This window comes from Tyto alba, unplaced genomic scaffold, assembly GCF_018691265.1.
Source record: "Tyto alba isolate M040663 unplaced genomic scaffold, T.alba_DEE_v4.0 Super-Scaffold_1000006, whole genome shotgun sequence".
Lineage (NCBI taxonomy): Eukaryota > Metazoa > Chordata > Aves > Strigiformes > Tytonidae > Tyto > Tyto alba.
In genome coordinates, this window is record NW_024881272.1 from 22,024,772 (window position 1) to 22,048,499 (window position 23,728).

General features: G+C 39.8%; 1 protein-coding gene across 3 annotated transcripts; it reads right to left on the reverse strand.

The window, feature by feature from the left end:
* Positions 1-403: 403 nt before the first annotated feature.
* On the reverse strand, positions 404-22,025 carry PTGFR (prostaglandin F receptor). Of its 3 annotated transcripts, none has more exons than XM_033000619.2 (3): positions 21,974-22,025; positions 20,028-20,875; positions 404-2,657 (listed from the first exon to the last, which is right to left on the reverse strand). In XM_033000619.2, exons 2-3 carry the CDS (start codon positions 20,814-20,816, stop codon positions 2,352-2,354), a joined length of 1,095 nt encoding a protein of 364 aa, XP_032856510.1. In that variant the 5' UTR covers positions 20,817-20,875; positions 21,974-22,025; the 3' UTR covers positions 404-2,351. The 3 variants fall into 3 exon arrangements, with proteins under 3 accessions (XP_032856510.1, XP_042663361.1, XP_032856511.1); XM_042807427.1 differs by lacking the exon at positions 21,974-22,025 and adding an exon at positions 21,485-21,585 and having other exon boundaries at positions 20,349-20,875; XM_033000620.2 differs by lacking the exon at positions 21,974-22,025 and adding an exon at positions 21,485-21,585.
* Between the last annotated feature and the right edge of the window lie 1,703 nt (positions 22,026-23,728).

Below are 23,728 nucleotides of genomic sequence, written 5' to 3' on the forward strand. Positions count from 1 at the left end.
GAAAAAATATTAACAGCAAAACTCACTTTTTTTTTTTCAATATTCATAGTGTATGTGAAACTCATCAGTCTGTGTAACATGTTGGCAGATATTTGAACAAAAACACTTTCGTTCCAAACACCAAACTCCCTCAGCTCCACTTTTATTTGCATTTTCTAAGCATGGATCATCAGAACTTGACCTTGTCTGCCTTAGATCACCAACTGCACTGGGCTGCTCATGTGACAGTGAAGTGTACAAACTCGTACCTCCGGTCTGAATTCTCCTCGCCCTCCTCTCTCCCTTCACAACTGATGTGAATGGCAGTGGCTGGCTTGAATCCTGTGTGAGGTTTTTTGTCATAAATATTATTTTTAACAACTGCAGTTCTCTTCTGTTACAAATATCATGACTCTCAAGATACAGTTTGATAACTTTAATGAAGCTTTGCAATTTACATTCAATATGTATTAGTACACAAAATATAAGAAATCACATATACATATAAACTTTTGTTTTACAAGTCAACCAGTATGAACTACACAAGCTACATTTATTCACATAACAAAATGGATCATTGACGAGCTTCATTCACCGACCAAATATCAACAATTTACAGACGAACATTTTTTGCAGCTGCTAAAACAACAATCTTCCATAAAGAACAAATAATTTATGTCAACAAATACACTGGCATCACATTCTGTGAAATGGAAAAGCCAAACTGAGCACTGACTGAACACTTACAGATTTCAGCAGAACCCACACGAAGCAACAATGCAGAGCTTCTACCAGCATCCAATCTGTCCACAGTTTATCAGCTCTGTGACTGAGAAAATAAATCACATACAGAAATTCTTTACAGTAAGTGAAGCCATTTTATTTCATTACAGGGTTATTTAACCCACTTATTTTTCAACCTTTTTAAAACAAAAAGGATATAGCTTTTAAAACAAAAAGTTGAAATATTTAAACCTTGTGGTTTTTTATTTTCTGACTTAAACTATTCTCACATACAACATGAATTTGTAGATTGTGAATAGTTTTGGTCCCTCAGACTGCCTTCTTGGTGAATCAGTTTTTAGCCAATTTGTCCAAATATATCAACAATTCACTAATGTAGTTATTTGAAGTTAAGTAGGTAAAAATAACATAGATATTTCTGTCTTAAAACAATCTCTCTGCTACAAAGTCTCTGATATCTTATTTTTGCTTCTGAATAGAATAGTCACAAAAACCAAAGCTTCTTTTAGCAGCATTAAAGGTGAAGGACCTCCTGTGTAAAGTCCTAGAAACCTTCTGGTACCTTCAAACATACTGAATGACCTCAGCTCTTCAGACACAGACCCTGCAAAAACTGAGTGTGCAGTTTGCTTTCACAAAAATCCCCACATTCCCAGTGCAGTTCCCTGCAGAGTTGCTCATTTGGTCACACACATTCTTCATGAGACACATGTGACCTTTTACAAATGAAGCAGATGTACCTCATGAGCATTTCAGTATATGCATTAGGGGAACATTTCAAGAAACTTCCTTCAGTTTAGGGAAAAAAAAAAAAAAAAACAAAAAAACAAACTACTCTTTTTACAGACTAACGACAGCTTTCTGCCTGATAATTTCAACGAAATTTGTTAAAAAGACTAAAAACTCACCAATAGACCTGAAAATGTAACTGTAAGCAAGCTGAGCTCATCTGCTTCTGTGTTCCCACAGGGAACCTCATGTTTTGTCAGTGATTTGAAAGGAATGCTTGCACTGATGAAGTTTGCAGCTCTCCCAAGAACTCATGGAACAGTAAATAATTAAGAGGTCAAGTCAATGAACCAAGCAAACTGGATCATTTAATATGATGGGCACAAGCAAAACTTCTTTTATATATCCAACTGGAAAATTCAATGCCTAGAAGCAAAGACTACTCTTATGGAAAGGATGGTGGACTTTACCCTAGGAAGCAGTGACTCTGCAAAGGATTTGGTAGATAAAATCTACCCCCTTTTAAAAATCACTTTGGAGATCACTTTCGCACTTGCATGTGTTCTTAAGAAGCCTGCTAAGGTAAAGGATTTGGTGGGGAGTATAAGGAACCCTGTTCACTTTAGTACCTGGAAGGAAGAAATACATGATGTTTTATCATGCTACTACCAGTTTTGTAAGGGATGTATTCTAAAGGGAATGAAAACATTCAAGTGCATCTTTTGGAGTAGCAATATCAAACCAGTAAGCAACAAAAGAAAACCACTCACATTTTAAAACAAATACCAAACCACTGAGCCTGGGAATTCATTTTAAGGCATTGCCCATGTATGAGCGTTGCCTCCCTTATCTCTTCATATACTGTATTTAACTCATCTCTTCGTATACTGTGTTTAACTTTATTGCCCCACAGAGCTGAGCGGCTGTAGGTTTATTTGTTTGGAACTTACTGGTGACTCAGATATTGCTGCAACCTTCAAAGAATTCTTGATGGAACTGAGTTCCCACACGTGTAAGTTTATGATGTGCACACCACAACATCCCCTTGTGATCTTGTACAGGTTTTTAAGCACAGCTTTCCGAAGAAGAATGTACACCCAAGGATCTAAAATCTGATTCCATGTTGCCATTCGGAGAGCAAAAAGTATTGTTTCACAGGTCTCCTTTGAACGACTCTCATTTATCCCAATTCTGGCCATTGTCACCTGAAAATGGAACATTTTAAAGTTATACATCAAAAAGATACACCAAGAGAGATGTAAATGAATGAAATCATTTCAAGATTATCTCTAATCTTCACAAGTTCACAGCATCAATGCATCTCAATTGTAAAATAAATACTTTCAGGTACGTAACATTTATAATCCTAGAAATCCTCTAATGTTTCACATGGGACATACGTGTGTCTTTGCTGAACTACTGCTGAATCTTGAGCAGAGGATGGCAACCAGCCAGAGAGTATCTTCCAAAACCAGGGATTAATTTGAGCAAGGAATAAAAAGTTATCCAGAATTTGAGCTAACAAAGCATGACAAGACTGTTCCAGGGATGGGTTTTTTCAAGGATAGAGACGAGAACATTTTTACAAAAGATAGTTATTTTTCCATATTTTCCAAATTAAAGTCTGCATAAGGAATACAGCCCCTTGATTTCATCAAGAAGGTTCACACTTTTTAAGCTGCAGCAGAACACAATTTATTGACACCTGAGGGTTTAGAGGTTTCTAGGAAAAGTTAAGCCATGGTGACAAAGGCCACCAAAACCCCTCTTCTTGCCAATGGAGACACAGAGGGTTTCGTTCACCTATGGAGGTGCTACACGTGGACAGACCTCCACCAGCAACAACACTGCCCGAGCCAAGTTTCACATGGGGGGAGTCATTAGTCTTCCAGTATAGCTCAGCAGGACTGCTTCTGGCAGAGGATACCCAAGAGCTACACCAGCCCAGGAAGTTGCGGCTGGCCTCCTGGCTTTGCAGAGCTGCAACCTAGGCTTTGAAACACCAGCCCTAGTGAAACACACACCCTGGGGCTCCCGCCCTGCAGAGCCCTCCTCCACAGGCTTTCTGATACTGAGGTTTTGTAACCTGAGTTCCTGTGTGAAGAAAGCCTGACTCTGCAAAGCCAGGAATCTGCCAGAGGGCTGTAAATTATCTCTCTCTATTATTAATGTTAAAAGCACATGAAGACTTTTTTGGTAGAAAGATGAAACACTGCAAGACTTTCAGTTCCAAAGCCTTTAAAGTGATACAGTTATTTAACTAAGAAACAGGATATTTTACAACTGATGGTATGAGTACACTGATTTATTGGGCAATGAGAGGTAGGGCAAATCTATCCAAGTGCAGAGGGTCATATTTTCAGAAAGATACACTGAAAAACAAACAAACAAACCAACCAACCACTAAAAAATAATAATTAATTGAGAGAAAACTACCATTCAAGATTCCAGAACCTATTTTACTCCTTTTTAAATGCTTCTCTCTATTTCTAGGTCCTACCTATAGTTTACAGGTCACCATATCTGAGTATAAACTTGAGTGGAACAGAGTAAATGCATAAAAGGAGACTGTACTTGCTTGATTAAGCATCTGATGAAGCATTTCTGTCTGGACTTCTATGGGAGTAGAAAAAAGAGCCCCTAGGAACATTCCTGAGGAAGCTGGTAAGACTGGCAGAAACACAGCTGGGAACTGGTGTGAGGAAGAGGAGGAATGTCTGAGCACCAAGCCAATGCAAACACTTACAAGTCAGTTCCCTGAACCTGCTATTCACCCCACAACCATTGGGCGCATTCATTCCTCTCTGACATCAGCAGCCCACCCAAACTTGGACAACTCCTTTGGCTTCTGTACAGAATGTTTTCTCAGGACAGTCCTACATTTTCTTTATTAGAGGTCCAACACCACAAGCCAAACTAAGATGGACTACTCCTTACTCATGCAAGTAGAACTGGGCAGCAAATGACAGCACAACAGAGCTCATAGACCAACATTCTTATCCAATATACCACATACTTGACTTAATACACATATATAGCTTTCTAATCTGCTTCTTGATGTACTTCAAAATTCCATTTCTTGTTCTTCTCTCACATTCTGCAAAGTTAATAAATGCCAAATCCAATGCAATTTCATGTCTGGGAAGAAACAGTAGATATTGCCATCTAGGAAAAGTAGCTTCATCCAGATTTTGTAAAATTGTATTATCTTCTCATACATTACCTAGCAAACTCATGAGATTCCTTTCTCTTTTGTAGTAGTCAACTCTAAGTGAATCCATTTGTTTGCTGTTCAATCTGCTGTCTCAACACAAAGAACTGCTGTTTTGATTATGGATTTACATGAAGTACATCAGAAGAACAAGGAAATTTGGTATGTAAGTTTATGGATTCTGATACTTGGAAAAGCTTCATCCAGAACATTTAAGTTACCTCTTCTGAATACTGGATTTACAAAAAATAATAGATCTGAACTCACAAGTAGCAAGTAGACTTTATGTACATAGATAAATGCTTAAGCAACTCAGCTGTGAATTCCTGTATTGGAAATAATAATATAAAATCTACATTATCTACGAATTTTGTTTCATAAAATAAGAATTTTCTAGACATATTACTTGTTTTGGAGTGTTATGCAGAAATTAAAAAAATTTTTCCTTTCTTGTATCACTAAAACCAACATAAAATGATATCCCAACTTTCTGAAGTTCTGAGAGGCTGAGATTTCCGTATAGGCCTGGACTAAGAGAGAGAATCTCACTCCAACCCCAAGCATGAGGAATTTCTTCCTAAACACTTGTGGCAAGCAATGGTAGTGACAGACATGTTACCATCACATTGTCTCCAAGTATGAAGTGAGACAGCTTCTCACTCCTCCAAAGAGCCTGCACTGTGCTGGGAGCTCTTCCATGTCTTCTGAGAAAACACATAAGAAAATGGCAAGCAACTGAAGCCAACTTCATGCAAAGGCAGGGCAAAGGGGAGACCATGTCCTGGCTACCAGAGCCTTTCTAAAGTCACCTGATGATTTCTAGAACAAAACTCTAAACTCCAGCTGAAGAGAGGTAGGATGGACTGGATCTGTAGGTCCATCAGGTTAGTGTGATGAAGGAATTCTGTCCTCTGTAGCCAACAGTACACAAGTGGGGAAGTGGAAAGAGGCAATGTGATTGCATCATATCTAGTTGTCTTTGATCTCCACAACTGAATTTAATATTCATGCAGATTCAGCAGTATGACTCAAAAAATTAATCCCCAGCTGCTACATAATAAATTTAACTCATGACATTTTCTAACATATTTAGAAATGTAAAAATCCAAGCAGCATTTTTCTGAATTATACAATGTTTATATGAACACAGCTGTAGTATGTCTCCTTGGTTTGCAAAAAAAAAAAATTAAAGTATCACATGATGTAACCAATAAAATTCAAACTTTCTTTAGGAAAGTAACTATAAAAGCATAAATGTAAAAGTGACTTTTTAAACCAAGGCTACCTACTTTTAAGATTTAAAGTTACTCTGGCTCATATTAATCTTTGATGGTTTAAGGAAAGACCTAAGAATTCCCTGTCCCTAAAAATAAACACAGAGAAATCAAATTTGTGTCAATCAAGGACTTGATACAAATACATTAAACTTCTCCATCCTTTTTGTCCAGTTTTAGGCTTCACTAAAACCAAAGCTCACTTTGCAAGATCCAGAAAGTTTGATGGAAAAGTTTTAAAAACACTTTGAAATTGATGACTTCTACAATTTTGCATCTAGTAGATAGCATCAGAGAATTGCCATTTCCCTCAGGGACAAAGCTCAGTGCAACAAACTGCAAAAAATTTGCTCAAAGCTTCACACCACTCTCCAAATTTAAACAGCATGACTTTAATTTCCCTTCCAATTTGATCTCAATTATATGAGAACAACTAATAAGCTAAATGGCAGTGCTGCTTAGTCACATTCCTGTTAGTACTCAAGGACAGCCAGCCAAAACAAGAAGCAGACTTTACAGCTAGTTAGGAAATAAAACAAACTGTAATGCTACTTTGATGCGTTTCAGTACATAGGCTCTAAATCCAGGTTCTATCCTTGACTTCAGGAAACTAAATAAAAACCAGTCACAAAGAGATTGACATGGAAAGCAGAGCAGACAAATATCAGAAATTCTCTTCCTCTGTAGCTCAGCCTTCAGGCTCCACTTCCCTGTGGGAACCTTGCAGACTGTCCCAAACCTCTTCCTCTTCCTTTGGATTTCATTACAAGCAGTCCTGAGAATTTCCATTAGTGGAAGAAAGTCCATGTTTTTTTTCAGTATTTGCAGAGAACTTATATAGAGGTACATATCCCCTTCTCACACAAGTCAAGGCGGCACTACATACTTTTGATTTTCCAGAAGTTTTTGGAACTTCCATTATTCATGTATGCTACGATGAAGCTGCAGTTTGCTATAGGCATGAGCTGATAGAAGATGATAGTTTGTAGTATGTTATAAATATAAACTTTAAGAAAAAAAATTTGCAGAAGAGAGGGAGGGAGAAATCAAAATGTATCTATCTTCACATTTTGTGTATAATTTTGTATCTCCTAAGAACAGCCATTAGAAAAGAAACACTGACAGCAAATCACCTATATCATTGCTTTATAGATATTGCAGTGTATAAACCAAGCATTTGTTTCAACAAAGCTGAGTATACTTGATATTATTTTTTATGTGATTCTATAGAAGTCAGTTTAAAAACAACGGCTTCCAAGAAAAATATGTAGCACACCACTTCTGCTATCAAAATGTTAGTACACACATTTTACTTCTTATGCCCCATAATGCTTTTTATGTTATAGATCTACAACATGTTTTTCCCCTAATATTTTCCTTTCCCTTTTTAAAAAAAAAATCACAAACCATACCTTCAGCTTTTATATATCAGATGAACATTTGGCCTAGCAAGTAAATTTTAACTGAGCATAGTAATTTTATAAAAATGTGTATTTAAAAGGAATTTGAGAAGACAAAATGCTTTAGCAAGTTTTCCTCTACATTAAAGTCCAGAGGGTACTTTTAAGGGGATACATAATACTTCCATGTGTATGTAAAGTTTTGCGGGATCAGCTCTTGAGAAGTAGCAGCAAAATAAGGGAGTCCCCTTTTCTTAGTTCTGTGAAAAAAATAATAATGCCACTAAAACTGAAGAGTGGATCCACTGGCTCACTATTCAGTTGGGAAAAAGCTGTGTCTACCTCCCGAAATCAAGTTCTACTCCAAGACAGGTAAATCAAGGATGGTTACTACTACCTGCCATGATATGCATCCCTAAACATGCAAGTTTACTTATTATCTTGTTAAAGACAGCCCATCTGAGAAAGACCTTTCCTCTGTCAGGGTCACATTCTCTCTTGGGAAACACAGAACCCAAATGAGAAACAGACAGAAAAGTTTCAGATGACCAGAGGTAGCTGAGATTGCAAAAACATTTTTTAGAAGTTTATTTAGCCTTCATGTGCTCCATATTTACCACCCTTAAAATGGAGTTCTGTAAACCTTTTGGAGGTATTTTAAAGCTAAAGGTGCTCAGATGTGTTCCCAAAGCAGTACTGCTGTGATAAAAGTCAAAAAAGTATAGAGAAAACAGGAAAACATTACATTTTCCACAGAGCAAATGAAAACAGTTTCTAATATTCCTTTCTCAGATACAGTAGATTCTGTGACCAGGCGATTTCTCACCAGCCAATGATACTGCTTGATGAATGTGGTACCATTCAGGACACATGTGCCTTGCCTCATGTTGGCAAGATAAAAAGCCTTGAAACGGAGTGTCCAAGCACCCTTCTGAATTGGTAGGGCAGATCTCACATCAACTGCACGCCAAAGGAAGGACTGCAGCATAGCAGCACATACATGACACTGCAGCCATGACATTAAATTAAGGTCCTTGTGGGTGTTTGCCACCCAGTAGCTCAGCTCTGCCTGACCTCGTTGTAAGATCCCTCTCCACTGAGGCTGTTCAGTTCCTCTGAGCTTTCTGCTCTCGTCACACAGGCGCGGGTCTGCAGAGGACTCACAGTCTATTGCACTCCATTACTGTGCCATTAGAGTCAAGTGTGACATTTTCACCATCTGTGTTTTTACAGCTTTATGCAAAATATTTATGGATAGCAATACACTTTCTGAACAAACATTTGGAAACATCATTTGAAATGAGACTTTTATGTATGCAAGAATTTGTCAAAATTACTGAACAAAATGTAAAGTGCCACAATGTTATACTCCCTATTTATATTTTATTAACTGCCTTTGGCATTATCATGCTCTGTATAAGGCAGGAATGCAATTATGAAGTAAGCCTCATAAACAGAAGGATTTTTTTGTGTGCATAAACTCACAAACATTAACTGAAAGTGAAGCTTTTATTTTCTGTCAACTTTCCAGGGAGGCTGTGGTTGTCCCCTCCCTGGAAGTGTTCAAGGCCAGGTTGGACGGGGCTTGGAGCAACCTGGTCTAATGGAAGATGTCCCTGCCAAAGTCCCTACCAAAGTCAAATAAACAACCTGTTTCCTGAGCTACATGTTTTGAAGTTACAAGAAAGCCTGCTTCCGTAGAGCAAGGAATATATTGCTGCCTAACAACAAGACCTATATCAAAAATCTCTTGTACAAAAAAAATAATTTTACATATAAAATTAAAATATTTTTTATCCAGCAATGCTGAGAGAAACTTTACAGGACAACTGCTAGGCCAGAAAACAATAGAGTATTTCTAATACTCCATAATAAGGACCATCCTGAGAAGCACAGACAAATCAAATAATTAAGCATTTAGGGATGTAAGAATACATAGTCAGGATCAATTTATTCTTCGTTTAGGGTCAGTTGGGTAAAGCTTCAAACCTTGGAAATGGCCTATTACTTCTCTTATTGCTTTGCTTTTTCAGGTTTTCACACTCGTTTGGAAAAAAAATCACATTTTTTATTGGTTGAATAAATATTCTCATTATTTAGCAATAGAACTTCTCTCATCAATACCCTACAAATACCCAAGGAAAGTGAGACAAATAACATATAACACTGGAGAGGAAGAGAACTGTCTGAATACAGAAAAAAAAAAAAGACAATACACAGACAACCTGGTGGAAAAGGGAGCTGCAAAGGTCCATAATTATAGAACAAATTTAGCATTTAATTACTGTTGTTCACAGGATAAAATCAATAGCTTAGAAGTGAACTGTCTTTTCATACATCACCACATTCATACTGCTTCATTACTAAAGTCATCCTCTACTATATTTACATGTCTGAGGAGAGATATTATATAGCTTCAGCTACTGGAGGCAAATCTACTTATGGCTCTGAGAGCAAGAAAATGTTCTTCTACAGGGAATGCAGGATCTGCCAATTCTTAGATGGCCATTTTTTAAATTCTCTCAGATTTGTTACTTCTGTCTAAAAAAACCCCAAGAATTAGGTTGAATTCTCTGAGAGTTCCTTGGACAGGTCACTCCCTGATTCCAGAGGAACAGCACATATGTGCAGACTTTCAGGGCAAATACCACTGAATCCAGAGATATCCATACATATCAACAGTGTTAAAAGAAGGGAGAAGAATTTCACAGTGAGTCAGTCATGATATATAGTGGTCTTTTCACCTCTTCTAGAATTCAGGAATGCAGATGGCTTTAATGTGTGACAAGCCTGCAAGACCTCAAGTAATAACAGGTCTAAAAAAGTAAAGAACTTACTCTGTTGTCTATCAATGGAGTCAGACCTTCAGTTTATCTACCTGAGAAATTATCATGTTTATTACATGGGTATAGGGGGAAAATAATAAGAAAAAAAAAAAAAAAAAAAAAAAATATATTAGCTTACCATGTATGCAACATACAACAGACATAGTGAAGGAAAACTAAATCTTTTTAAAGATGGATTGGAGTCAGTCACCTAATGACTTGGTGATATCTGATTTGCAGTATTTGCCAATCTGGCTGGGGGCAACGGATTATGTGATGTGTTCCTCATTATTTTTTTAAAATTAACCTTTATTAAAGTGACATTCTGTATATCATTCTGGAGAAGTACACTAAGAAGCTATGAACACAAATATCAGGGCTAATGAATTATCAATATATTTACCAGGTTGGATTATATAATTATTTTTTTCTTTAATGTTGGCAAATAAATTAAATGGGACTGCTGTGCAGCTGAATCACCTTTACATGGCAGAGGGAAGAGAAAAATCAAATCTCCATTTAAGAGTGATTTATTTCTCACTACTGCAAATGCACGCTCCTGGTAAAAAGCGGATTTAATTTCATTTCCAACTCACTAATGAACTGTAAATCCTAAAGCAAATTACTACCACTTACATAGTTCCTCACCTCCTTCCTGCTTCACCTCCTGCTTTAACACCTTTCCATGCAGTGAGGCAGAAAGGAACACAGCTGGCTACATCCCCTCCAGCACAAGAGTCTTCCTCCCCACATCCGTCCTCATGTGCTGATGTTGGTCATGAGTGACAAGGTTGTTCACGGGCAGACTCGCTGCATCCTTTACATCCTCCCTCCCTCCCTCCCGTAACTTCCCGCCCATGCACAGCCAGCTTACGTAGGGCTCAAGCCACCTGAGGCAGCTGGCAGGTCCAGGACAGCAAGTAGGGGACCAGCTGGAGATCAGTCATTTTATTTCCGGTTCTTTAGTGACAAAGTAATCTTTGGTTTCTGGGAGTTTACAACTGAGGCCTAATTGCCTTAAAAACCTCGCTTCAGGACATTCCTTACACAAAGGCTCATCTTCAGCCTTCTTAGGGAAATCATGCAGAAAGACAACTCCAATGCCATTCAAACCCACTCTTCAGCACGTGTCTCTGAATGAGGTCTTCACACAGCTCATTAAAAATAGGAGCTAAGAGAAAGCTTATGAGCTGCTCTCTACTCCCTGCTCTGTCTGGGCTAAATAAGAGCAATCCTTCAGCAAGAGACAGTATATTACCTACAACACTGCTAGAGCTAATTCAGCCACTCAGCTATTTTGCCTCATCCAATATGAGAATGAATCCAAAAGAATGAGTCACAATTACTAAAACTTTACTGTTACTCCTGGTGTAAATCCTTTCTGCAATGTTCTGCTACCTGACCATTACTATTTCTAAAAGCACATGCACAGAACCCACGATGGGATCATGCTCCTGCTCTGCTGGACCCTGTGCATGCACACAGGAAGTGGGCATCTTCCTTCCTCAGGGAGCTTGTAACCCAAATTGCAATTCAGCAATTTCTGAATGCTTTAATGTAAAATTTAAGTCTTAAAAGCACATGAAATAAGAATTATTGTTCTGTTTTAAATCTAAACATTTCCCAGAAAAGGTTCCAAACAATGCGCTCACTCAGACATGAATTGATTCTACACTGCTATTGAGACAAGTAACTTCTGCTAGAAAGCATTTATAATCACCATGTAAAACATACAATCGTGAATTAACACCATAATAAATATCTCACAGAATATATGAATGTATATCACACGCTGATGTCTGCCATGTAAACCTGGTGAGGATGAAGGACTTCCTGGAATTGTTCCATGTGAGTGTATTTGTCCTAGAGACTTTTCAGCAACAAGTTTACCATTTAAAGGCTTTAGATAGTCAGAAAAGAGAGCTTTCCTAAAATAACCATCCAAAAATGGTTATGCCATGTATGACATTTTCCAAAAATGGTTATGCAGTGTATGATATTTTCAAGCAAAAAAGACATGAATAAGTGTAATATCTAGGAAATAGGAAGGGGGCTCTTATATCAAACAAAATTGGAATTTATGTCAAATTTACTTTTTAATATCAAGCACAGAATCCAAAAACTACCAATTGAATAAATAAGAGGAGATTATGAATGGCAAATTAATTTGGCTGAAGTTTTCAGAATTTGAATTTTTGAGAAGGCAACTTCAAAATTGAAAAAAAAAAAAAAAAAAAAACAACAACAAAAAAAATTTCTGTGAAAGTCACTGACATCTATTTGGAATGAAATATTGTGTTTCAATTTATAGATCTTTATCGTTTAACTCCACACATATAATATACACTTAAAAATCAAGTGGCATGGAATTTTGAAAGAAAAACAAGACCATGTTTTTTGAAAATGCAATATTCCTACATGACTGGAAACCTGCCTTCCCTACCTTTTCTCTCCAAAACAAACCAATCTCATTGCATTCTGATCACACTGCATTTTCAGAAACAGGCTTTACATAAGTTTTTGCAAGCAGCACAAGTAAACATAAATAACAAAAACTGTAATTGTGCTTCCTCAAAAACCTTTGGTAAAGGACAATCTGTCACTCTCAGCTCTTCTTCCTTCCCTGGTTCATATCATTCCTGCAGGACAATACGCTGACTTCTTCCCTGTTGAGAGAGTATCTATCTCAGCAGCTCAACTCCCTGACTTCTGTGAGAGGGAAGTAAACATTTGAATTACAAATATAGCTACAATTAATAAAGAGTTTCTAAGCACTCTATGATAAACTACAGCCTGGCCTACACTTAAAAACATTTTTTTTAAGTGATTCATATTTCTCAGAAAGGCTAACGCCCGTAAGATCTCTACAAACTGTAAGAGATGAAAATAGTAACAGACCAGTTCTGAACATTGAAACAATACTTTTGAAATCCAGTATCATTTTAGGTGGGTATACTTTAAAATGATGCTCATTCCATTTCTCATCTATCCTAGTGGAAATTTGTGAGCTGTCCCTCTTAAGAGTCGAAATTAAAAGGAAGATCTCTACAACCAGTACTAAAAAAGGTATGAACATCTTATCCAAGGGTTTCTACTATCACAGAAACACATCTGAATAGGTGGATTTAATTTTTAAATGCATTACGTTAAACTTTGTTATCCTCTCTCTGAAAACACCTGCAATTTCTTGCCATGGAGTATTTTCATGGTGACATACAAAAGCACACTCAAATTGTCTGAGCTGCTGCTTAAAACTCATTCCATGGGAAACTAAGCTAAAAAGACACTTCTGCCTTGAGACTGAAAAGCTTCAATCGAAATGAGTGTTTTCGTTCCTCTTAACCCCTAAAATTAACTATTTATTCCAAAGTATCTTTTGGGTCATAACATTTTGGGCAATAAGAATGACACTAACATTTAAGCAATTTAACCTTGAGCATCAAAAGCTCATTCAGAGGAACTCAAGCAAGAATAGTAATTGAATTTGCACAGCATTAACAGTTGTATTGAGAAACTTGGCAAGCAATTAAAAGGCCATGATGTGAGGGAGAGTGAGAGCCCTCTTTCTAGTGTAGCCTTAGAGACAAGCAAATTCATATGGATTTTTTATTCTTTCCAGAGGAACTCAGGGAGCATTTTATTCAAACAGCCGCTCCTGATCTGACCTTTTCTGACACAGCAAGGCCTGGAAGAGAAATAACAACTTGCAGTCGACAGTAACCATTACTGTATTGATGCTTCAGACTAGAAAGAGGCATATCTAGCAGGCCTTCTGCTAGCAAAAAGCTTTTTTCTTTTCTCTGTGAAATGGGTTCATCTATTAAAGCCATCGTGGCAGAAGTGGGCTCCAGAGATGGGCTTGCACCCGGCCCAAGAGATGCAATGACAAGGTCCCACGGGTATTCCTGTGGAGGTCCTGCAGCACGTCACTGCTCCTGTGCCCGGCCACCTGCCACAGGCAGGGTGTGAAGCAGAGTCCAGACCCAACTCGAACCACATCTTCTGCACTCTGACAAATCCTGTGTTTGTATGGTGTCAACAGACAACCATTCTAGCAAAACGTGACAAGAATTCAATTACAAAAGCCAGCACAGTCATTATCATTGGTTACCTTCTTTAAAGTATGAATCTTGAAAAATACAGACAAATGTGGTTTTACCCAGTGAAAGTAACTTTTACAACAGCATTCAAGGCTGCAAGGTTCACTAAACATGTTTAAGAGTATCTCCCTCAGTCTTCAGAAACAGATGACTGGAAAATGAAAGCCTAAGTCATTCTTTTTCAAAAGAAAAGATCACTCTGCTTGTTGACAGTGCTTATGCAGGCACAAGGAGCTCACGGAGGCTGGAGCTTTGACTAACAGCATGTTTTGCTAGTGTAAGAGAATATACTTCTGCAGAGCAGCCACCATGAGATCTGGGGTGTCTGTACTGTACATGGAGACAAGAGCCTCGCTGCCAAAGCATGAACCTTGTCCTGGGGTGAGTGGTGGAGCTTTTTGGTGGTAGGGGAGGGGGCTATAGGGGCGGCCCCCTGTGAGAAGCTTCTTGAAGGGGGCCACCCCTATAGCCCCCTCCCCTGCCACCAAAAAACTCCACCACTCACTCAACCCAGGACATTGTGCATCTTGGGACATCTTGTATCTGCTTCTCTTCAGATGCATTTTCTGATTATGAAAATCACCAGTCACAAAAGCACAAGAGAAGGGACAAATTTTCAAGTAACTATTTTCTTGTAGGGATGATACAACCAGCAATATTTGAAGGCATAGAAACTGTATTAATAAAGCAATGAGCTCATATACATGATGTCCATTGCACATGTAAGCATAAGGTAGTATAAGGGAAATTTAAACTGCCAGATTATTAAAGAATACAGAAAACAAGAATAGAGGGAAACACTTCAAGGGTAACACAGGTATGAACTCCTGGTAAAGCATCAATGTGCGTGTATATACATGACTACACATACAAAAACACTAAAATGAGATGCATAGAGAATTGCCTTGTACAACGAAGTAACTTATACTGTATGCAACTACGTGGCCTGGAATTTAGTTAGTGTAAAACCTGCAACCCACTGACCTCCTTCAGCACATACCAACTGTGAGCCTGTCTCAGCACCTGAAATACTTGGTGGAGCAACCAGGGTGGGGTGGGCTGGGGTAAGGACATTCCACCAAGAACCTCCCTGTTAGTGCACCACTGTCCTTCTCACCTCCTCTGGCAGCATATTCACTGAAAGGACCACTCACACCAGCTCCAGCAGCTTCTAGGTTGGAGTGATTCACCAATCTGTAAGCTAAATGTAGCCCTACGTGCATGAAAACCAACCCTGAAGTCTCTCTGCATGAGACAATCTGAGGACAAGAAGAAGGCAGAGTGAGTTCAGGGAGATGCAATTAGCATAACAAATTGGAAAGGGAAGAGATTACATGAGAAAAGACTGCTAGAAATTAATCTAGGCAGTAAAAAAATCAACTGAGTAAGAGCTGATTTAATCATATAAAATAAACAGCTGAGATCTTTCAAAAAAACCCCAGAGTTGCTATTTTCTACAGTAGAAGGGAGGTAAAATTGGAACAAAAGTAATCAGATAACTGCATGGAAAAAGATCTTAACAAGAATAATTTGAATGTAAAAGTATTTTTCTCAGGCTAAGACTGTGTTCCACACATGAAAAGAATTAGACATTTCTCCATACCATAATTTGTTCCTGTAGATAAATTCACTCTGAAATAAACTCCTCCTATCCGTAATTACAGGGAGATCACTTTGCTACTCCAAGAACAAAATTTAAAATACGTTTATCCCTTGAGCCCCACAGAATTTGACATACTGATCAGAATTTGCTCATATGAAGACAGCCCCAAAAAACAAGATGCTTCATGAGAGGCCAGACTTCAAGTCACAGCCAAAAACCAGTTTTATATAACAATCTATTTCATCGGAGATACTCATCACAAAACGCTCCAGTCCAACAATTCTCCTTGGGAATCCAATACCTAGGGACCAAATTTATCCAACAAAATTCACATATCCTTAGCAAAGGGCTAAGACTCCAGCAAGGATGAAAAAGGTGACTTACTGCACAGAGAAGTTGATGTTACTATCTTCACAACATATTTTCCTGGAGTTACCCATTACAAAGCAAAATCATTTGGACTGTCATAACAAATGTGCCTCTGCAAATCATTGACTACTTGCATTATTGGAAAACTCATGAATTTCACTTGTTACTTTTTTGTGAATTCCCTCCCACTCTCAACTCCTCAAAAAGGAAGTAGCTGGCAGTACCCCTCATTCTGGTACTTCATTAAGGAAAGATTCACACATAGTGTCAGAAAACTTGAAAAAGCTGCTAATTTTTAAGGAACAGATGAGATGGAGCTTCAGGAAATAAATCAGAAGGAAGAAAATAAATCAGAAGGAAGTCTCTATCCAACAGCCCCAGGCAGAGCTTCACATGAGCCTTGCCAAGGGCTCTGGCTCTGAAAAATGCTCCAGATCTCCAGGAGTCTAAAAACAGAGGTGGTGATTGATTATAATATTGTATATTATTAAATATCATATTAAATGTTAGATATATATAAATTCCCAGACATATACAAAGGCACCAAAACAAGTTCACTACCACTGAGCAGGTGCAGAAGTCGAGTTCAGTTCCACACCAGACACCATAAAGGATGATGCAGGGTCTTGGGCCTCTAATATCTTCTAAAGGTGATTTTACACCAGTCACAGGACAGTGACTGAATATATAACTCTATTGGGGGGGGGGGGAGGAAATCTAATAGTGAAGTCAATCTGCAGTTGCATTACAGTATTGGATAGACTTGATTTTGGTAGCCATGTACATATGACAATTGATATAACACCAGACCAGATTAAAACCAGAAGAAAAATCAACAAAGCAAACCCCCTATCAGATGAAGAATCACACCAAATAAATCCAGACTTGTATCTGCAAACCATATGTGGCATAAACTGCACTGCATTCCTCAGCTTTCACTTCCAAAGGTTTGTTTGGTTTCTTATCGCTTTGGTTTATATCAGAGCAATTCACTCTCAAGTAACATTTTGTTCTGTATACTCTTTGGGATAAAAAACATGGGCAAAATTCACAATTCAAAGACTGACACTGACTTCTAGATTTAACTTTGAGAAAAAATTCAACAAGCAAATGACTGCAAAATAAGCACGTATTTACCTACTTTACCAAATAATTTAACTTACGAACACCTGCTTCTATTTATTTCAAAAAATACTTATTTTGATATATGCTGATTATATTACACAATGTAAACCACTTATTTCACAAATTGAAAGCCCTGAGAGGTTTCAGGTAAATCAGACAAGTAGATTTGGATCAGCAATTCATCGTAAATCATATGCCTTGATAAATCCGGGATATCTCTTTATTGTAGCACTTTAGCAGTATGTTCCAGGCAAAGATTTATTCCACTGCATCTGTATGCTCCACCGCAGTCCAATAAAGCTTGCTAAATTAACACTGCACTTATAATTCTGTTTGTATTCAGTTAACAGAATGCTATCAAAACAAAGATTGGGTAATTCAGAGAATTAACTTTGATGTAAACTTTACAAATCTAATAGCTAAGAAAGGTAATACCTACCAAGGACCCTGTCCTATTGTATCTCCCACACTACCCAACTCTTTGGCTAAAACACTAATTGTTCACTTCCTTGAAACATTGTTCCAAAAACTAAATCCTACTTTACACTTACTTTCTTTTTACTTTCTCCTTTCTAACATAAATTTGGCCATATTGCAGAACTATCTTCCATACTGCCAGGCTAATTTTGTTGATTTCTCATTTCAAAATAGATCAAGAAACAAAGTGTCATGACCCAGGAACCCAGAGAGCACCAGCAGATCTGCCATCCAATGAGCCAAAATTGCTTGTGTATCACCTCCCTCTGCAACACAGTCCCAAAAACTACCAAGTACAAAATTAAGCAAAAAGTCATTCACTGGTCTGCATCCCTAGCTGATGAAAACACCAAACTCTGAAAAAAAATTGCTGCTGAAAATAATCCATTGTCAACTACAGCTTAGATAAATACTTTAACAAAAGTATTGCTGTGATTTTGTTAATGATTGTCAAGATTTTTAAAATTATATTTTTTATAATTAATAAGAATTGAAAGGTGTAACAAAATTGCCAACACTGAAAAAACAACCACAATAGTTGCAATTTCGTGTTCCCTCATATGCTGAATAAATAAAGTATCTTTTTTAAATTAAAAAAGTCTATAGCTCTTTTGACACCCAAGGGCTTTTTAAAAATCACATTAATTTCAACCTTTAAGAACAGTTATTATATCTGAAAATAAATGTCACCAGATGACGATATACTATTTTTTCATGAAAAGTAAAGCCAGAGTTGCTTTTCTCAAAAACCCTTCTGTGGCTTGCCCAGACAGATTTCAGAAGGTGTCTGGAAGTAACTGAAAGGAAGTTCACTACAAAAACTTGCTATGCTGTTCTGATGACTTTGTTTATGCTTTATACACTACAGCCACAACACAGACAAAAGCCAACATGAATTTAAACTATGCTGCCTCTCTAGCAAGCCTCAAGAAATTGTGTGTGCATTGGACAAAATGTAAAGAGTTTTTGTGCATTTCAGTGATGCAGAGATTTATATCCAGACTCTCTCCTGGAAGTCTGTGATTTAATTAATTAAATGCTACCTGCCAGATATACCCAACTGCTGCAGTGAAGGTAATATCAGTATCTAATTTAGAACTAGTTCAGATAACTCCATACTATACCATAGGCAGTGAGTAGATGAGATACAGCTGGGTCTGATTCAGATCTCAGATTTAAATTTCTGTATTTATAAACTCAAACCAAAAGTGCTCCTCATTCATATCAGTGGAAAACTATGGGACCTTATTTCTAAGAAAGAAATTAAGTTCTCACATTACTTGAGATTTAACCTCTCTCACCCTAATAAAAAAAATAAATTTTCTTCAGTCAGGTTTACTGAAGTGAAAAGATTCACAGTCGATATCAGGTTTATAATGGCATCATACAACAGGGCCATCAAAACCTTTTCCCTATCATAATCCTTGCTTCCTTTGACCCTGCTCACTGATAGAGCACATGCTACCATGAGCAACACTTCTGCTTTGGAAGAGTCAGAGCATTTACCAGCAAACAGTCCTAAGTTACAGCCGGGACAGCTGAGAAAGCGCAACAACTGCACAGAGCCGCTTCGCCAGTCAGCTGTCCAGATTACAAACTCAGCTTGGTTAGGTCTAAATCTAAACTTTATTTTAACCCAGTGTCAACCACTGTTTTTTAACATGACTCTAAAGTCTTAATACCGTTAATACCCTGCTAATGGAGTGGAGGATTTTTACGTTCTTAACTGTTACCTTCCATAACACAGTTCACAAGTAGCAGTAAACCGTAATAATAACGAACAGAATGCCATAAATAAAAAAATTATATGAACCACAGTACAGACTAAACAGAAGACTGCCACTCCAAGATTTCACTGAATTTTTGGACAAGCTCAATATTTGCTCTGATTTATTCTAGCCACCATTCTGCTACCACTGAGTGCTCCACAGCACAGGAAACAGAGTCCTCAGTCCCTATACATTTAGCTTACTCAGTGTATGTTGCTTATGATCAGAAGTGGAGAATAATTACCATTTTTGTTATGGATGCATAGGTACACACATTATAGGTAATATGATGTAAAATTAATACATTGAGGAGTGAATGGAGCCGTTATTGCAGCTAAAGCACCTTAAAACCTGGAGTTAAAAAAGTATAACTTTTATACAGTGCTGTGCATTAAAAATTGGCAAACACATTAGACTCTTACCAGGAATGGACTCCAGCAAATGCAAGAAACACACATTATAGCCAAGAGCTGAATGATCATTTCAAAATGATGAGATCTGCCTTGTCTTTGTTGACTTTTAAGTTTGACCCTTAAGAGGGTAATTCCTGTGACAGCATTGCACAAGAATGAAATAGCAAGGGCCAGTAACCCAAGGCAAGAAAAAAGTAAGAGATAAAATCTGTCTTCCCAGTCCTCAACATGTTCTGTTTTATAGAAGCACCAGGTCCTCGATGCTTGAATTTGATAGGCTCTAAACCTAAGAACAGGCAGCAAAGCTATAAGAACAGCAAACAGACATACCATAGTCAACATCATTTTCACATGTTTAGAAGTCATTTTTGTAGAGTGAAATATTGGCTTAGTGACTCCAATGCACCGTTCAACAGCCATCACACTGCCCAGGAAGAGTGGGCACAAACCAAAGAAAACCATGCAGATGCCAAAAACACTGCAAAGAATGTTGGACTGGTTAAATCGAATCCAGTCTTTATCTGATGCGTACACAAAGACTGCAATGGCTCCGTTGATGAGGTGGCCGAAGAGATCTGTGACAACCAAACCACTAGCAAGAAGCAAAAAGGAGGCTTTCGATTTCTGCCTAAATCTCTGATACGCCTTCATGAGAATTGCTACTGCAAGACTGTTGGACAAAATTCCCACCGTCATGAAGATTATTGAAAAGAAAACTGAAATCTTCTTCTCCGTGTGGCAGGTTGTGTTTTTCAAGATTCCAAATCCAGCCAGCCCTGGTGATTTTGAACTGTTCATGGTTAGGAAAGGAGAGGCAGCCCTCAAAACATCTCAGCAGTCTTGCAATCAAAAGGCATCTGCAATATTAAAAACAAATATACACACACTGTAAAAGGCATACCACTGTTCAAATGACATTTGAAGCAGAAATTCCACAATATTAGTCTGTGGTACAAATCTAATTTTCCATTTTTCTGAGTGATATGATATGGCATCATATTTTAAGCGCAACAGTCACAGGATAAAACAATTGCCTGCATGCATATACAAAGCAGATATAGTGTAAAATATCTTTACAGTCTCTGCAGCTATAAGATTACAAAATTATGTATAAAATATATAATGCTCATGTACATATAATCAGAGAAACCATGAAAAACATTCTGGTGGCTAAACGATGTACATTAACTAATGTTTTTGCAACATCCTCCTAGAATTAAAGTATTTACCAGCCCAACCACAGTCAAGAGTGAAATACTCAGACTGGAATTTTTTGAGATGATAATCACACTCCATTTTTCTTCTCACTGTTAAGCACTTATTTTCAAAACAATGTCCCGACCTCTTCCAAGTAATTCTCCTCTCACAATTCAATGTTTTAAAGCTTTAAGCTAACCAGCGCTGAAGGCTCCAACTCCCCAGTTCCCTCACTGAAGCACAAACTTGTATTTTAGGCGCTCCCTTACTCAGAAGCCAACGCTGCAAGTTCCTTCACACTTTATCTCCCATCTCTACTCTCAGGGCATTCCTGCCGGCAAAAACTTCCCACGCGGAAGGGCGAGCAGGCTTTAATAATGCCTAGTGCAGAGAGCCGCGGGACCCTCTCAGTCACGGAGCTCCACGGGCCACGGCCCCGCCGGAGCGCAGGGGTTCCCACCCTCGGGACGGCCGGAGGGGAGCGGCGCCGGCGACTCCTCACGCGGGGCGGCCGCGCCGCGCCGCCCCCCACCCCACACACCGCGGCGCGCTCACGCGTGGGGCAGCACCGGGCTAGCCGCGCTCCCGCACGCCGCCCCGCACCGCCCCGCCGTGCCCCCCGCCGCCGGGGGCGGGGGCGGAGCGAGCCCGCCGCGCCGGGCACAAGCGTACCCTGCCGGTACCGGCACCCGACCCGCGGGGCTCCCGCCGCGCCCCGGTCCCGGTCCCGGTCCCGGTCCCGGCCCGCCGCCGCTCACCTCCGCTTCGCTCCGCGGCGCCGGGGAGGGGCGCGGCGCAGCGCGGTGCCCCACCGGCCGCCGCCGCCCGGCCCGCCGCCCGCCCGGCGCCGCCCGCCTCCCGCCCTCCCTCCGCCTCCCCGCCCGCCCTCCCCGCTCGCCGCCCCCCCGCCCGGGCCCCGGCCACCCCCCGGCTCCAGGGCCGCTGCGCTGCCCGGTCCCGTCTCCCCGCGGGGGATCGCTGCTGCCCTCCGCGCTGCGCGGGACCGCCGCGGGGCTCCGAGAGCGCCCGGGGACGCGGCACCTGCCCCCCCGCACAACCACCCACCCCGAGCCCAGCGGCCCTTTGCCCGGCCCTTCTGGAGGGGACCGAGGGCAATTCGGGCAGCCCCGGGGCTCGCGGGGCTCTGTCCCAAGACTCTGGGGACCCGGGGCTCCGGCCTTCCCCCGCCGCGGGGGGGCTGCCTTCTCACATCACAGCGCCGGGACCGCGCCGGCCGGGCAGGAGGGGTTCTTGCCCCCCGGGGCTGCAGCCGCAGCAGTAACAACCCCTGCGGTGACCAGGAGACCGGCTATGCCCTCAGCCACAGCCTCATCCCTTCGCTTCCCGTGTGCTCCTGCCCATCCACCCTCTGCCCCAGCACACGGGGCGCTTGGGAAGGGGCAGCCCGCAGGAATAGTGCCACGGGGTGCAGCTCTGCGCATCACTGGACACACGACCCTGCGCCCACCGGACCATGCAGAGCTAACCCCCGCTCCTTGACCCACTTCTCCACTGGAGCAACACAACAAAAACGTGGCCAGGCAAGGAGTTAATGATACTACGGATAAGGCCCAAGATCCAAAGGTTCTTCATTTCCCATCACGTACACAGGTTGTTAAAACTTGAAGTTATAGATAACCTTTTAAGTTCTCTTATCCATCAATGTCCAGGACAACCAGACAGGCCTGAATGGGAATATTTATTAAAAACTCTTACTATAGAAGTACACCAAAATATAAAATCAAGGTCAAAATATGAAATCAAACTGTAAAATATTACAGAATTTGTATGGGCAAGAATGATGGAGAACTTGTATTTGTTTCCATTGAGACACAGTCTTGAGTTGTACTACTCCTAGCTCTGCAAGGCAATTGTTTAAAAATTAAAACCCTCAAACATGTTACTGTTTTTGCTTACCTTCGTATCTTGAATGCTATGGGTACAATCTGCCTCTCCCCAGTCCACCAGTGAGGTAATACAAGCCAGCTAAACCCATTCTTTCAAATAGTATCTCAAGTCACATACATAAACAGTTGAAAGCACCATGCGATGGCCTTCTTCCTCAAAATGCTTGTCAGATTTTGGCATCTTACACAAGCAAAAACGGTCAATTTGGTCTGATTGAGACCTATAAATGCCCAGAAATTCTTTATTTAAGATAACAATAAAATATAAAAACCTCTCAAAATACATTATTGCTCATTAAAGTTCAGAGTAAAAGAGTTTATTTTATGTTTCCCTGCCCAGAAATAAATGGAGATGGAGACCTCAAACTACAAATAGCTTGCACCATGCCCTTCTTTCCTAGCCAGATCTCTTCACCCATCCCTCCTGAAATGGCTGAGGCAGGGGGGAAGGCAATTCTGCTTGAAAAGAAGTAATGAATCTGGTACTTCAAGACCCTGAAGTCTGGGAAGTAGAAGAGAAAATATCATTATCAGGTAGATCGAGCCAAAGAGCAGAACAGAAAAACCTCAAGACAGATGTTTCAGTGTGCTTGTAAAATGTGGTTA